The sequence below is a fragment of the Nannobrachium achirus genome, assembly GCF_963921795.1.
Source record: "Nannobrachium achirus genome assembly, chromosome: 6".
Lineage (NCBI taxonomy): Eukaryota > Metazoa > Chordata > Actinopteri > Myctophiformes > Myctophidae > Nannobrachium > Nannobrachium achirus.
Window position 1 is genome coordinate 42,490,953 of NC_137815.1, and position 16,862 is coordinate 42,507,814.

Consider the following 16,862-nt stretch of genomic DNA (forward strand, 5'->3'; position numbering starts at 1 on the left):
TGAAATATCGGACAGATCCGTCTTGATCACAATACTGTGTACCGATTTGTGTGATTTTTGGATCTGAAGGAGTAATATACAAAAATGTGTTTTACATAAGTCGGCCTCCTGATGGCGCTATAAAAGGCAGATGTGAAAAATGCAGGTTTTTCCTTGGCCTCTAGGGAGTGCACATAAAAAGTTTTACACTATATGCTCAGTGGAGTTATGGGTAAAAACACAAATCGGCCTGTTATGGTGCCACCATGAAGCTGCTTTGAATACTTTGAAGTGGAATTTCTGTGCGTGCACAATTTCACCAAAAGTGCACGCTGTGTTTTGAGACATTTTGTTCAAAAGGGACCAATCCTGCAAACTTTGGAAGCCAATCTTGGCCAATCAGGATGGAATGTGGAAAAATCTGAAAGATCCATGTCGATCATTGTAGAGATACTGTCTACCGATTTTGCGTGATTTTGGACTAAATCTGTAGGAGTACTGTCAAAAAAATAGTTTTGTGAAAATCGGCCTCATGGTGGCACTAGAACAGGCCCATGTGAAAAGTGGGGCAGAGGTTCCAATTGGGACCCAGGGAGTGTGTGTGCACAGTTTGGCAGCGACCGGGCCAACGGCGCCGGAGATTAGCTGGTAACAGACGGACGGACGGACGGACAGACAGACACACGCACTGACAGACACACGCATGGATGGACGGACAGACAGACAGGGTGCAAAACATAGTCTCCCCATGCCTTCGCCCTGATTGAGACAATAACAGGATCAGAATCGCCTTTATCGTCACGTCACAGTTTTACAGGTGTAAAACAGTGGGTGAAATTTGTTTTTGTGCCAGCTCCATCATTTCTGTTGTTTCCAGAAAGGAAAAAAAGGAGGGGCACGGTGGTGCAGTGGTTAGCACTTCGCCTCACAGCTCGAAGGTCCTGGGTTCGATTCCCGCCGGGGAAGCTGGGGGCGCTGGGGGTGTGTTCCTCCACCCGCGTCATCAGCACCCACACCCTAGGTGGGGTTGGCGATAGGGCCTTTCTGTGGTGAGTTTGCATGTTCTCCCCGTGTCTCCTTGGGCATAGCCGCTCACACAAAAACATGCAGTAGTCCTGGTTTCTATACTACCTCCCCCTAGCCAGCCGGGTGCTCCCCAATCTCCCCTGGCGCGGCAGGGGGAGAGCGGAAACCAGGACTACAGGTTAGGTAGTCACCGGGTGAGAAAAATTGGTTGCAAAACCGTGGGATAAAAAACATTAAAAAAAGGAAAAAAAGGGGTAGAGTAGCAGTGCATGTCAGGTTCAACCACGTAGTCACTGGTATACACTAATTCACAGGTAGGTCCGTGAAAGGTCCAAGGCTAGCCTGGTTACATACTCTAAAAGCAGTAATTCATATAGGGTGAAATGGGGTCAGCTGATAAAGCCTCATGACTAAATAGCTTCATAAAGAACTTATGTAATCATGTGAAATGTCAAACACACACACACACACACTCTCTCTCTCACATCAACACTTGCTTTTCCTAAATATCTTCGATTCATTCACAGACCCTTTGGCAGGTGTCCCAGAAAAAGCGGTGCGGCAGTGGTGATCAAGAAATCCTGAGAAAAACTACACTTAGCAAAGGAAAACGCACGTCAGAAGTAGCCCGTAGCCAATCACGGAAACCAATCAGAGAGGGGCAAAGGATGACATCAATATATCGAGGCATATACAGTATAAGGGACACGAGAGAGGCTGACTATGCACGTGGCCAATCAGATGGGCATAAAAGGGCATATGTCTGATATAGCTTGAGGATTGTTGGATTGGTGAGCTTCACATGACATTTCGCCCAACCAGACAATACATGGGCCAATCTCCATGATTTGTCAAGTTTCCTGTGACATCATAATATCTTACTAACGGGGGAAGCGGGCGTAAATCTCAAATGTGTAAAATCAGCATATAGAAGATGGTGTCAGAATGATGCATTGTGTTGAACCCTGGAAATCTGGGTAATATGGGCTCAAGGGACTGGCATACTAGGTCACTGCAATGTGCTCCGGGCATAGTGACACAATACAACACAAATACAACTCAATACAAAGCTATTCATAAAGGGTTGAATAACCTCACAGTCACAGTCCTGTTTCCCCTTTACACTCCCAATGTCTTGTAGGAATAACTTTACGTGAATCACATAAAGACTAGATAATGGCTGTGAAGTAATTTGTTGAGTCTATTGTTAGGTGTGTAGACCTCAAACCTGGAAATGAGTTAGCATTGTTGGTTTTAGTTAAATGATACTACAGAGGGACATTACACATGATAATGGTGAACACAAGCATCCGTGGTGGTGACGTTGCAGTAATGCGACCATTATGTAGTTTGTTTAAGGGCCTAATGTTGTCTTATTTTACTTCTGGCACTTGCATTTACAATTAAAAAAATCTGTTAATTTGTGAAGATTATCTTGCTGAAACAAATGAGTAAGTATCATGAATTGATTTGCCACAGAGATCATTTTTGTCAGAGGAATCCGGAAGATGCTAACTTCCTTCTCCCTACTATAAAAATGTGCCATTCATAGCTGTTAATAATGTCCCTTCTTTGTTTACCACAGGTGGTGTATTTTTCTGCCACATATCCTTACTTCATGCTGTTCATCCTGTTTTGTCGTGGCATCACTCTACCTGGGGCCATAGATGGGATCCTCTTCTATATTACTCCAGACTTCAACAAACTCAAGGAGTCGGAGGTACAGTAATGCTGTGATTTTCAACCTTTTCAATTGGGCCCCCGTTTGATAAAATTTTCTTTAGCTCTGGGACCCCAATCTTCAATGTAAAATCCTATGTGTTAATTCAACTTTGAGAGTTTACAAATGGAACCCAGTTAGGGTCCCCTGGGTCCATTTGTACACTCTCAGAGTTACAGACTTGTAAGGTCAATTTGGACCTGGCTGCTATTTCAAAAGTCCCAGTTGATTATACATTAGGCTATTGTCTTGTATTTTAATATAGTTAGCTTTTAAAGATCTCCTCCTGTGTCTTTCGTCTAGTGCATTAATTATGTCTGTGTCAAATTGTCAGCTACATTGATAGCAAAATATTTCCTCTTGACGTGGAACTGCAAAACAAAATTGAAATCTATCGTTATTATGATAAAGCAAATTCATACATTTCTGGTAAACCAATACTGTATGATGTCTCACACACTTTGGTTAGGGTTGGGTTAAGGACATAATTTTCCCAATGGCTGTTTGGTTGGTTGGTTTATTTCCTCAGTGGCTACAGTATAGTATCATGCATGCTTCTCAGTCTTTGCCATGTAAAGCGTTTACAAAGACATAAATCATATAATTGAAAAACAAACAACAACATATAGATGCAAAAATGCTTTTGTGTAATTTAATCAACCATAATTATTATGATGCAGTGCTTACTTACCGTGAACAAAATCAGTGCTTATTAAGCCATTACGTTTTAATACAAATAAATAGCCAATTATAGGCTATTAGCACTATGGTATGTTTTGTCTAGAGAAAATCTGTTCTAGATAAGTGTCTAGAGGAAGCAGTGAAATGATTGATGCTGTTTTTCCACTCTTGAAGTTGACCCCATAATCATGTATTGACTTGATTGCTTCAGTTTGTCCATCTGTTTTGAATATACTCTTCTTGACTTTAACCTCTGATTTGGGGTTGTTGACTTTTTTCAGGTGTGGCTCGATGCTGCCACTCAAATCTTCTTTTCTTATGGCTTGGGACTGGGCTCTCTGATTGCGTTGGGCAGTTACAATCCCTTCAATAACAATGTCTACAGGTAGGCTTAATTTCAAGAACATTTCCTATTATTTATTAGGTCTTAACTAGTGTATGATTAATATTGATTATCAAAGGGGTCTAATATCAAAGCTAGAATGAATTACATTACCACTACCCAATTACTCCATTGTGCAGTATGTCAAATGGCAAACACAACCAATCCACAAGCTTACATTGCGGCATATTGTAGATTGGCAAAAATGGTGCCAAATGTCCATCAATTTATCCAAATGTTCAGCAATTATGACATGCCCATAATATAGATACTTTAGGGTTCATATGGTTAAATACAGATTTAGCATATATTAGCATATTTATTATCAGAATATCAGTAGCTTTGTGGGTCCCATCCTATTTTACAGTACACTTTAAGACATAATAAGACAGAATAAAGCCATAATAAGAAATAATGTGTTGGTAATTAGAGCTAAAATATTTCATTACACAGAAACAAATACAGAATAGCAGAAAGAGCGAATACATTCTCTGGCACGGGCACCAGCCACAGAACTGCCGCACGACCGGCAGTTCGACCGGCAGTCGCACTGCATCACCGGCAATAGGACCGGCAGTCCTGGCAGTAGGACCGGCGGCCGGTCCGTGCGGTGGTGGCTGCCGCGGCAGTTAACAGCGATGCCGGTCCTTCCTACCATTCCGTGCGGCGGCCGCCGGTCCTATACTGCCGGTCGAACTGCTGGTCCGTGCGGTGGCCGCCGGTCCTATCGCCGGCGATGCAGTTCGACTGCCGGTCGAACTGCCGGTCGTGCGGCGGTACCTGCCGCTGCAGTTCCGTGGCAGGTGCCGGTGCCAGAGAATGTATTCGCTCTTTCTGCTATTCTGTCTTTGTTTTTATCTAATAAAATAATATTAGTTCTAATTACCAACACATTATTTCTTATTATGGCTTTATTCTGTCTTATTCTGTCTTAAAGTGTACTATAAAATAGGATGGGACCGCTTTGTGTAGGCCTAACTTTTCTGAGCAGGACTCCCCTATGTGTTGCGTGTATTATAATTAAATAATTTACTACATGTGAAGCTTTCAGATATTTCACATCAAAGGTGTTATTTCCAGGTAGTTTTCCAGGTCATTATAAGACGTTTTCTTATGGAATTACGTGAGCAAACAGCAACATAGGCATTTAGTTGTCTTTGTTTGTGTCACAACGGTGCTCAGCACTTATCAGCTGCCTCGTTACTTCTCTGGCTATAGCTGTACTCGCGTCACCAACCATTTTCAATCTGCCACTGTTCAGTCCGGATTTAAATGAATCTGTCAATGTAGATGTATTAGGCTACAGTACTGATAGAGGATACAAAATAGCTTATTTCCTCCCCATTCCTTTCGCTCTCACCCAGCTCCAAAATGTGGGACGGGTTGATAAGGAATTGATACTGGCATAACAATGGTCGCCTTGCACATTGTCTCCCCCCTGCAGAGATTCTGTCATTGTCTGCTGCATCAACTCCTTCACAAGCATGTTTGCCGGCTTAGTCATCTTCTCAATCGTGGGCTTCATGGCCAATGTGACAAAGAGACCAATCGCTGATGTGGCTGCCTCAGGTAATTGCAATCAATGTTGAATCTCAATGGTGACAATAAGCACTCGCAAGGGAGATGCTGGTGACACAAAAATAGCCTCTTGATGTGCTGATGTCAATCCAGGCAGAGAAGGAAAGGTGTGAGATTGGCAGTTATGTCAGCCTCCTATTATGTCTATAATGGAAGAAGAGGAAAAAAATAGAAGCCATTTTCTGTAACCACTGGCCTTTTGGAAATAACCCCATGAAGGTCGGCATATTTTAAAAAGATACCAGTGGGCATAGATGGTATGTTTCTGTGTTTTGTACAGGTATGTTAGATATTTATATATATATATCTTTGAGTTCTGCTGATATCTGCTTTCTAAGTGTTAATGCAGCATACTTACTTTCAATTAGTTTATTACTGTATTCTTACTGTATTCTGTGATAATTTGTTACCATTAATTTTGTCAAGAATTGATCTGGGAATGTTAAATAAATGATCACATCATCTGCATTATGTTGTTCTTACTAATGACCTTTACGTATGCAAATTGCAAACTTCTGAGGGCTGGCCTCTTTATCCCTGTCCCTTTTATAAATAAAAATGTTCTAGATAGATTCCCTTTACTCTAGAAACTAGTAAAATAGTTTTTTTATACAGATTCATTGGAGTCTCAACTTTTCATAAAATCCAAAGCTACTTATCCCAAACATAAATATAGCCACAGCACTCAGGTAAAATATTTAGTCCATTGAGTCCATTGAGAATAACACAAGATTCAAGAGGGATTCAAGAGGGAATTTATTTGTCACTCACTCAGGTACAAGCAGCAGGTACAAGCAGCAAAATGTTGATATGGCAAAGACGTTCTGCAAGACAAAGAATGACAAGAGAATATTATTATTATATCAACTGTATTATCATACAGGTATCATACAATAAAGGACAGATCATGATGCGTGTTGTACTGGTCTTCCCTAGGACCTGGCCTGGCGTTTTTGGCCTATCCCGAGGCTGTAACTCAGCTCCCCATCTCTCCCCTGTGGGCTATCCTCTTCTTCTCCATGCTGCTGATGTTGGGGATTGACAGCCAGGTACTGTACGCACCGCACCATAATACATCATAATAGTAGCCCTCAGATGGAGGTGTAGTACTGTAATACTACATATATATATATATATATATATATATATATATATATATATATATATATATATAAAATGTCCATATTATTGATGTACAAGGGTGTAACTTCACATCTTGAAGGGTTATGAGCTTGTAGATTTGCAACTGAGCTTGTAGACTTGCTAGTGCATTTCGAAAAGATTGATTTCATTGGTTAAATATTTATAAACACCCACACACTGACCTGACCACTTTTACAATGGCGTCCCTATTTTGGACGTGCCATTATAGGTGAATATATTAAATTCGAGATTTCTTTCAAAAACACCAAATATAGCAGATCTACAATCTCACAACCTTTTCCATTGTAAGCACGTGGATCGGATATCTTTGCTGCTTTTGTGCGACAAATGTAGGAAATATGGAGATACAAGGTTTCTGCCTGACAGCGTCATTATGACAACATTTCAGCAGCTGGGTGTAGTGGAGCTTGTTCTCTTGGTGTTTGTAGTAACATAATTCCATTACCAGGGGTGTCGCACCAAATTCTGGGCCCTGGGTACAAGGATTCACTGTGAGCCCCCCGTGAATGTTCTTCATAGGGGGAGGGGGGTTTAACCCATTTAGACTGGGAATGCATTATTACACATTAATTTGTGCTTTAACTGTTGAAAGCTTGTGATTCAATGTGTGCAATTCTTTGAATATTTCAAATCCTCCTAAGGTTTTTGGAAAAACCTATGTTTCTATGTCAGTGGTGCTCAAACCTTTTCATGTGAAGGACGCCCGAAATTATATGTATTTGGCCACGGAACCCGCATCTCAAAATATTTAGTTCCAGGGACCCCCCAGAAGCAACATTTGAGTTACAAATGTTTGCTTAAAAATACATATATTCAAAGATTTGCACACATTTTCACGACTTTTCAAAAATAGCTGATCTACAAGCTTGGAGCGCGGCACTCGGTGCCGCCCTGTGAGCTTGTATATCTGCTATTTTTCAATAGCTTAAATATAAAATAATTAAGGCCCCTCCACCTTGGGCCAAAGTAACTCAGTCCCACGTTTCCCCCCCTTGTGACGCCCCTGTCCACTACCATTGTAGTTCTGCACTGTGGAAGGCTTCATCACCGCGCTGGTTGACGAGTTCCCCCGGCATCTGAGAAAAAGGCGTGAGCTCTTCATCGCAGCTGTCTGCGTGGTGTCTTACATCATTGGCCTGTCCAACATCACACAGGTAAATTAAATGTGTCATATTTGATTTTTCTTATTTCGTTTTTTATTTAATTTTTTTTATCAAACATCACACTGAAATTCCTGTCAGACTGAGCAGTCCAACACCAATAAGATAAACATCTTCTGACAGACTGACCAGATCACTATTGTGGATTTGCAAGATTGCAAGTACAGTGTGCTACACTTAAACATATGACTCTTAAACACATCAGCCCTAGCATCTCTATTCTGGAACAAAAACAGCAGATCTACAAACTCACAAGGGATTTTGTGTATGAAGAAGCAGTAAGTATAGACCACAGGCCGGGGGACCACAGTCAGGGTTTATGTGGTTAAAAATCTGTTTGCCTTTGTCGTGTTACTGTACCTACTGTAAATGCTCAGAAATTATTATTAACACATTACAATATAGTGAATTTCAAAGCTTTTTTGCAAATGTTTCAGGATTCATTCTGCTGTCCTGGGATACATTAGCATGGGATTGATTGATTGAATACTTTATTAGTCAGAAATGTGAACAGCACGTGGTACAGTAAGTCATTAACGTTAAAAGGATAAACACAAAAATACCCCTGGGACTTGTTTCCTTTGTGTATTCAATTAATCAACATTGCATACAAGATTAACACAATCATACACATCATCAATAAATACAAACACTATTTGTACCAAAGACAATCACTATATGTGCCACCTACTATAAAGTTACACATTTTAAGGAGTAGTTCACCCCCAAAATGACTTTTTTTTTCTATTGATTAGTCACGCCATGGAGAGTAGAGTTCAATAATATTTTTTGTTTTTTGTCACATTCCTAAGACAAAAATTTGATTCGAGTAAATTTACCCCCATTGATTCCGGATGGGGACCCGTTTCGAAACGGATGGGGGTAAATTTATTGTTATCACATTTTTGTCTTAGGAATGCGACAAAAAACTAAAAATATTATTGAACTCTAGTCTCCATGGCGTGACTAATCAATAGAAAAAAAGTCATTTTGGGGGTGAACTACTCCTTTAAGCTTGATTCATAGGCCTACTTAGTTATGCACCGAAGATAGCCATCTACAAGCTCATGACGCGTCACGCTTATGTGCGTTGTAAACTTGGTAATGTTTGTGCGCGACACTGGCGTAACAAAGTATACATTTCTACTTCACCTCACAACATATTGACTTAGTTATTACATTTGTGGGCCAATTTGCTCAAGGGTGGATATAACTTTGATGGTCTATAAGCTATAGGCCTCCCAGTCAGTCATTTTACACCAATTCAGTTCCTTACATGGAAGATTTCAGAGAATCAGAGCAAAGTCCCTTGTCGTTCTTGCTTTCTCAGGGGCATTGTCACATCCTTGTATGTTCATCCACATTGACCTGTCACGTATTAGGAACTAATTACCGTAATCCATATTCCAATGATAACATTCCTTATTCCTAGCTACATTCCTCACTAATGTAACCTATTTAAACAGACCTACTGTACATTTTCTAACATAAGCCATATGTACTGTGTGTGTGTGTGTGTGTGTGTGTGTGTGTGTGTGTGTGTGTGTGTGTGTGTGTGTGTGTGTGTGCGTGCGTGCGTGCGTGCGTGCGTGCGTGCGTGCGTGCGTGCGTGCGTGCGTGCGTGCGTGCGTGTTTTTTGAAATGTTTGAAATGCCCAAGATAAAGACGCGGTGACTCTAAATAAAACATGAGCAAGTCAATAAGAAATAGGTCAAGGCCCTTCTTTGTCTGTCCAGCGGAGTCCCAAGAATGAAGACCAGTGCGAGGCCGTCATGGTTGCCTGTGCTTCTCAAAGGCCCTGTATTATCCCTCTTTGTCTGACACACTGGATTGAGATCATAACGCCGTAGGAATGAAGCAATTGCGCTAATCACCGCTCCGGGCAGTCATCAAGCTTCATAGAATGGGAGTGCTGGTCCTGGCACCACTTAGCAGGTCCATTTGAGCTGGTGCCCATAATGACCTGCTAGGCCAGAGAGAGTCAGGACAAGTAGTCCTCTTTCTGTCAGATGCTTGGGAGGACTCTTCAGCCACCACCAGTCCTATCCTCGCCAATGAGAGGTCAACAACCCTCACCATGGTCACTGGTGGTACGCAGACCATGTTATTCCACACCAGCAGTTTTGAACTGTATCTTCGTGCGCCACCGTTTTGCAGTCGTGCAGTCTCTGCACTTTCTTCTTCACAGGCTTTGATTTGCTGCTGGGCAAAGAGGGGAAAGCTTCTGCTTCTGCTTTTGAAAGCTTTTGTTGATATATGATTTTATTGACACTGTAAAGATGATCAAATAAACTAAGCTAAACTATACCAACTCTCTGATCTTCCTTTTTTTTCTTTTTGCTGGTTGGGGATATTGTATATCCCTCCCATGTTTGATAATATCAAAAAGTAACAATTTCATTAAAAAACTTACATTAACCACATTGACCCTGACGTCCCTATCTTGGTCAAATGTGTCCAAATATTTCAATTTCATTAAAAGAAACTGAATAAATAGTCACTCTACAAACTCACAATGAATTCCATCTCCTTTCCTCTCCTCTTGCCTCTTCTTCAGGGTGGACTGTATGTGTTCAAGCTGTTCGACTACTACTCAGCCAGTGGAATGTGCCTGCTTTTCCTGGTCTTCTTTGAATGCGTCTCCATCTCCTGGTTCTATGGTAAGTGACACTCAAGTAACAGTTATGATGGATTTAGATATGTTTATGCATCGCCAGGCTATAAACCAGGCTTTAGAATTCATCCAAACCTATACGTGAGGTGGTTCTTCATGCAAAGACTTCCCAGATATCAGATTGGAAGCGTGTTTGAGGCTCTTTAATGTTTTTTAATTGTGAATGTCATACTTCACACATCACATCAACTGTATATCTGCACACTGACTGTGTCTTTGTACTTTGTACTCCAGGTGCTGATAAGTTCTATGACAACATTGAAGAGATGATTGGCTATAGGCCCTGCCTGTGGTGGAAGGCCTGTTGGGTCGTCTTCACTCCACTCATCGTGGCTGTAAGTACAGTAGTAGGCTACCTTTTAATCTTAATCTACAGTATAATATTCCATAAACCAGCTAAAAGTAAACAAACTTTGGTTAAAAGACCATTTAGAACAATGGTTGATAGGATAACTGGTTGCAACGTGTCGTGTCGACAATGCTTCCTCTGTGCTGGCATCTGGACGTGCAAGCGTTCAGTCCAATATGTGTCCCAAAATCCAGCAGTATCACGAAACCTTAATAGGCCTTGACAACAGCAATGTGCATCAACAAATCTGTTGCAGCATGTGGTCTACTCTGCTGTAGAATATCGTCACTGTCAGGCAGGAACCTTGTATCTCCAAGTTTTAAATTTGTATGTTTTTTTTTCCTTTTGCAAAGTAAAGCCCTGCTTCATCATACAAGGCCGTCGCACAAAAGTAGAGAAAACAGCTGATCTAGTAGATCGGCTGTTTTCACTGGTTTAAATCATTTTTAAAATGATAAATACAAAACGAACGGTTTTGGACATACAAGGTTTCCACCCGACAACAGCGATATGACTGTGTGACAGTTGAATATGTGGAGACGTGTTGTTGTTTTGTCTGTTCTCCTACAGGGAGTGTTCCTGTTCAGTGCAGTTCAGATGGTTCCCCTCACCATGGGGGACTACGTGTTCCCGGCCTGGGGCCAGGGGGTGGGCTGGTGCATGGCCCTCTCCTCCATGCTCCTCATCCCCGGCTACATGGGTTACATGTTCCTCACACTCAAAGGCACATACAAAGAGGTACGAACAATGTCCCCTCGAGTTCTTGATATGTGGCGGTGATAGATATTTGAAATTGCACTTGATTAGCCACATTTGTTGGAAAAAAGAAATCAGCTGAAAGGGTCTAAGCGGAAGTACAGAAAGTACCGTCCAAGGAACGTGATTACTCAAAAGCTTTGCAGCACTGTGTAAATGCCTTCGCAAAATGCAATTATTAGCATGTAAGTATAAAGAAACAGCAATTGGTTCTGCTGACTAGACATGAGTTTTGGATTTCTTAAATGATGTTCTAATTTACATTACATGGTTTTAGTTGCCCTGTGGGTATATCAGACACTGAGCGCTCAATAAATGACATGCATTTTTATGCTTTGGCGTAATAGCACATTAGATTATTATTGATCTGACGCTCTCAATCAATAGCAGATAATGGCTTTTCCGGAATGCCTTTCATATTGAGGGCCCTTCGATCTGTAGTCGTTTAGAATGGAATTCAATAATAGCCGTACATCTATGGCCCTTTGTGACCCATATGGCTGCATATGTAACACATCTAAAGCTGCTCAGCAGAGAATAAATGGTCCATAATTACTGGCAAAGCCACAGAGGCTGTCAGAGGCGATGTGCAGGTGTCAAGCCCTTCAGTAACAGCTGATGGTTGATTGTCTAATAGTAGCAATCAGACGGCTGATTGGCTCTTCCAGTGCGGACGGACGTTCGCTCTCACAAACACTTAACATAGATGCATACTGTATTCCATGCCAGACTCTCTCTGGATCCAAACAGATCTGTATTTCAGATGACTTGAAAGATTCAATGACCATGGTTCCTCCACAATGGGTTCTTGATTTAGTTTGGCAAAGTGGATGACATCCTGCTAGATGATATTGGATATAAAATAAAAATTAAATCGGTAAAGATAAATTGAGCAGTAATGTGAAACACTACCAAATCCAACGCATATGTGTCATTCCACATTATGTTAGGTTAATGCACTGGTGTGACAAACCACTGGTTCATAATGTGCGGATCAGGGACCCCTGGGGGTCCATGGCCTAATGCATATCAAACAAAATTAAAAAGGTTGAGAATAACAGTGATAACAAGTGGCCTATTCATTGTTTTTATTATTTATTTATTGGTAGACCCTGATGGAATCTTTTCTTTCATCTTGTATTCACTGTTTGAATTTACAGTGTCTTATTTTTGCACATAATTTGATGGTTTGATTACCCTCCCTTCTTGCAGTGGATTATTGTAGATTATTATCAAGTTTTGAAGTCATTACGTTTAGGTCATCGCTATGTTCCCCGGGTTCTATGTTCCCCGCTTACCTTAGGTTATGGTTCTGGGTTAGGGATTGGAGGCGGGGAACACAGAACCTATTATACATACAACATACTTTAATCTATAGCCTATACTCTGTGGTATGATGGTGTTGCATGCCTAAAATAGCAGATCAAACTAAGCTATTTTCAGCGTATGACACTGTTGTACGACAAAGTATAAATCAGACTTTGCCCACCCATTACCCATAACGAATAAACAATCCGAAAATGCATTAAATTCCCATTGTGAATCTTTTGTCCGAATTACGCTTAAGAAATTGGTGTTGTCGGATAATTTTCTAAACTTGCAAATGAAGGATATCAGTGTGTTATGTTTTAATGCCACCCCTACCAGAGTATCTTTCAGTTGTTCGATAATGGTTGTTTCATTGTCCCACTCCTTGCAGCGTCTGAGGATGATGATCAAGCCTGTGGTGCTGGTGAAGGGCCAGGTAACAGAAACAGAAGCACAGACCGAGAACCAGAACCCAGCCACTGAAGAGGCCTACATCTAGATGGACATCTGTCCTGTCTCTCTCCGTCCATGTGATGGGCCAAGTCGGTGCACCGCACGCAGGAAAACAAACAAACATAATCAAGGTTGGGAACGACCACCAGACTAGCACGTCTGCTTTTATTCACCTACCTCCTGAGGACACGCGAGACCAACCTGATTACACCGTTATTTTCAGTTTTCTGTTTGTTTATTTGTAAAATAAAGAGTTAAAAAAGAAACATTATGAGGATGAAGAAAGACAAACTACTCAACATACCGTTGCAGTGATAGTTTGTATTTCATTATGCAAAAAATAAAAAATAAATAAAAGAAAAAAAGATATAAAAAAAAGAAAAGTGGTTATAGTGTTTCTAGCAAAGGAAATGTGACCTAGGAAATTACTGTATTTTGAATTCATAATTTAAAATTCGGAGGCCCAATGTGATTCAACAATATTGTGCTAATTTAAAGTTATTTACAAGAAATTAATCTATTAAGATACTTTTATTGTACAAAGATAAATATAGATTAAAATGAGTTTGCTTGTATATGAAAGAAATACATTAAATTGAATGCAATGTCGTGGGTGAATAAATGCAATATGAGAATTGCAAAGTAGGAAGTGAATATTGACCAATTTGAGGCAAAGACCATATGGGAATGTGCAACGGGCAAGGCCAAATCTCCTTGTATGTGTAAATTATTATTTAACCAGACCATCACTCCCTCCCAAGACCCTGCAGTTAGCCAGTAATGTTTACCACCCAATTCTGGGGCTACCTTTGAAAAGCACAAGGCCAGTACAGACTACAAACTATTCAACCCCCTTTTTTTTGGCATGATTGAATACCTGTGGCGAAAGCAAAAATAACCTATATAGAATATATAGCAAGAGACTGTTAAAAATTGTTTCTTTGTTTTCTAAAGAACAATAACTTTGTATGTTGTCTGACTTTTTTTTAGAATAATTTTTAGGACATTTTCTACGTAAGTCTGACAAGGACCAAAAAAGAGGTTGAAGACACATGGCCCACTGACTAGAACAAATCAAACATCTCCATGTACCGGTATCTCACAACAAAATGGAGCAAGTATGAAATAGTAGCACAATTTCTAACCACTACTATAGACATACAGTATATACACAGATGTTGTCCCACCAACTGGTCCAAGAGAAATTGTTTTGGAAAAAGTAATTTGTCATTTATGTGCCCTTCTGTATCTCCTGTTCTATGTTAAAACATGCGTATTAAGTTCTATTTTTCAAAGTTTGAGAAATATTGTACTGTACAACAAACAAAGGCTGGTGCAGTGTTAATGGAAGAAGAAGGATGGCAGCATTTTGGAGGACAGATATCACTATACTCTATGATACAGTTTACTTACAGTACATATATATACACACAGTATTTAATGACCCACTCCTCAGGAACAAAGGTGGAAATGACCAAATCTTCTCTGAGACTACCACAATACGCTGAAGAATAATTAAAGCTAGCAAAAAAATAGCAACATTTTCTTTTGCTGTAAATTCAACATGTCTTAACTAGTGACAAAAGGTCGAAATAAATCGTATTAAATAGCATACATAATAATATATAAAAGCAGTTTTTTTAGGGTCTTTTGCTAGCATAATTTCTTTCAGTGTATAAGAACTGTGAAGGCCTTCAGTCCGTTTAATAGAAGCCATAGTGTGTTTCTGTCCCATATTGGAGGTGCAGCTTCCAATATCAGACTATGAGAGAGAAAACCTTCCTTGACTAGACCAGAATGCATCATCATCGACGTACGGCAAGATGTTGTAGCCTACCCGAAGGCAACATTGTCAGTGTACTGCTACAATAGGTGTTTTAACAGGAAACACCGTTGTCAGTGTACTGCTAGAGTAGCTGTTCTACCAGAAGGCAGTTGTTTCAGATAACACTGCCAGTGTGCTGCTACTGTAGGTGTTTAACCAGAAGTCAACACTGTCAATGTACTGCGAGGTGTTTAGCCTAGACAAGAGGACATAGTCAGAGATAAAGCTACTTAGGCCAATACCACTAAAACTACTCCTTATCGTTTGGTAAAGGAAAACCTATGATTACATATCATGTTGTTTGGCAATATGAACAAATAGATATATATGTAGATGCTGAATTTGTGATGTAGGCCTAGTTTGCTTCTGTGGCAGCTATGCGACAGGGATCATTTGAATTAGTCCCTTTTATTTTTTTGCAAAGATCTATAAATGAAAACGTGCAATGACAAAGGGGTCCATGGATTTTTGTATAAAGTTACTATACTGCAGATTTCTCTCTTGAATGATGTTGTAAAACTGGACTGTGTAATACATGTAATCTGTGAATGTCCGTACAAAGGAGTTTTTGTCTAAATGTTGAAGAAAAAAAGAAACCAATATTATTTGCTGTTTTCTGCAATAAATGTTTATCTCAGACACTAAAGCACATATCTTTCAGAAATGTAAAAATCATAATTACAATAACAGTAATAGAGTAATAACAATAATGATGACGAAGATGATGATGATAATGTCATAGAAATGCTGTCTAGTCAAAGAATATTGTTTTGTATATTTCTAACTGTTTCATGGGCCTAATGTAAAATATTATATGTAAAAAAAATATAATAAATGTCTTTAGATGGTGTTATATGAAAAAAGCATGATTGCCATATATGTTATCTGCAAAAATAAATAAAGTCCTATAGATTATAATGTCTGCTTAGTGTCTTATTTACGGTGGATTTACAGAAATTGGTTTCATTTTAAATAATATTGCGGAATTTCATACAGGCCCCATTATTGAACCAACACACTATACCATATAGGCTACAGTACATCAAATATTTGGCCGGCATTACTGTGGGTAAATCTACAAAGGTCACTTGATCGACGGCTCACCCAGTCTACATGGCGAAGTGTCCTTGTTGAGCAAGACACTTAACAGCAAGCATCCACCCAGAGTAATCCGAGCCATTTCCCCTCCCCAAAAACACCCCATCGCCTTTCCCTCTCCATGGCAGCAGGCCATTCTTAAGTCGGTTGTGAGTTCTACGACATTTGCATGTCATGAACCAGCCTTGATTGCAGGCCAGTAGAAATCCTGATCTCAAGTATAACGAATGTACTTTTGAGCTTACTGGGCTGTGTGCCAGGGTTATTGCTATGCTAATACTCCAGTTATTACATAAGTGAATAGAACACGACGGATATGCAATCAAGCATATCGCAATAGAAGACCATAGGTTCTCTGTGAATCTGCTGTGGATTTTACTTATTTGTTTATTTTTGGACAAAACGGCCACAAGATGACCGTATCCACAGTGATGGCTACAGCAAAGATGTTCTGCAGCTCTGCATGTATTATATCATTCTGTACAGTATGCTGGTCAATTGTTAGTCACTCACATACTCTCTAGAGTTAAATTAGTTGACCTAATTTCGGCGCATCTTTCAGAGAACCACAGATTCTGGAAAATCCACATTCACATAATGATATATATATATAGGTCTATATATATATATATATAATAACAAATTCATTAAAAACGCTATAGGAAAAGATAAGCAAAAGAAAATGTCTGCATGCGACATAAAAGAAAAG

At 40.0% G+C, this 16,862-nt stretch overlaps 1 protein-coding gene across 1 annotated transcript in view; it reads left to right on the top strand.

Moving 5' to 3' along the window:
* slc6a1b (solute carrier family 6 member 1b) overlaps positions 1 to 13,276 on the top strand; it is a gene marked incomplete at both ends in the record, with an annotated part of 17,975 nt that extends 4,699 nt beyond the window's left edge. Inside the window, 9 exons of the mRNA XM_080728597.1 lie at positions 2,591 to 2,725; positions 3,688 to 3,791; positions 5,233 to 5,357; positions 6,303 to 6,415; positions 7,553 to 7,684; positions 10,248 to 10,350; positions 10,599 to 10,699; positions 11,284 to 11,451; positions 13,169 to 13,276. Coding sequence (XP_080584723.1) covers positions 2,591 to 2,725; positions 3,688 to 3,791; positions 5,233 to 5,357; positions 6,303 to 6,415; positions 7,553 to 7,684; positions 10,248 to 10,350; positions 10,599 to 10,699; positions 11,284 to 11,451; positions 13,169 to 13,276 — 1,089 coding nt within the window. The remainder of the gene's footprint in view (positions 1 to 2,590; positions 2,726 to 3,687; positions 3,792 to 5,232; positions 5,358 to 6,302; positions 6,416 to 7,552; positions 7,685 to 10,247; positions 10,351 to 10,598; positions 10,700 to 11,283; positions 11,452 to 13,168) is intronic.
* Between the last annotated feature and the right edge of the window lie 3,586 nt (positions 13,277 to 16,862).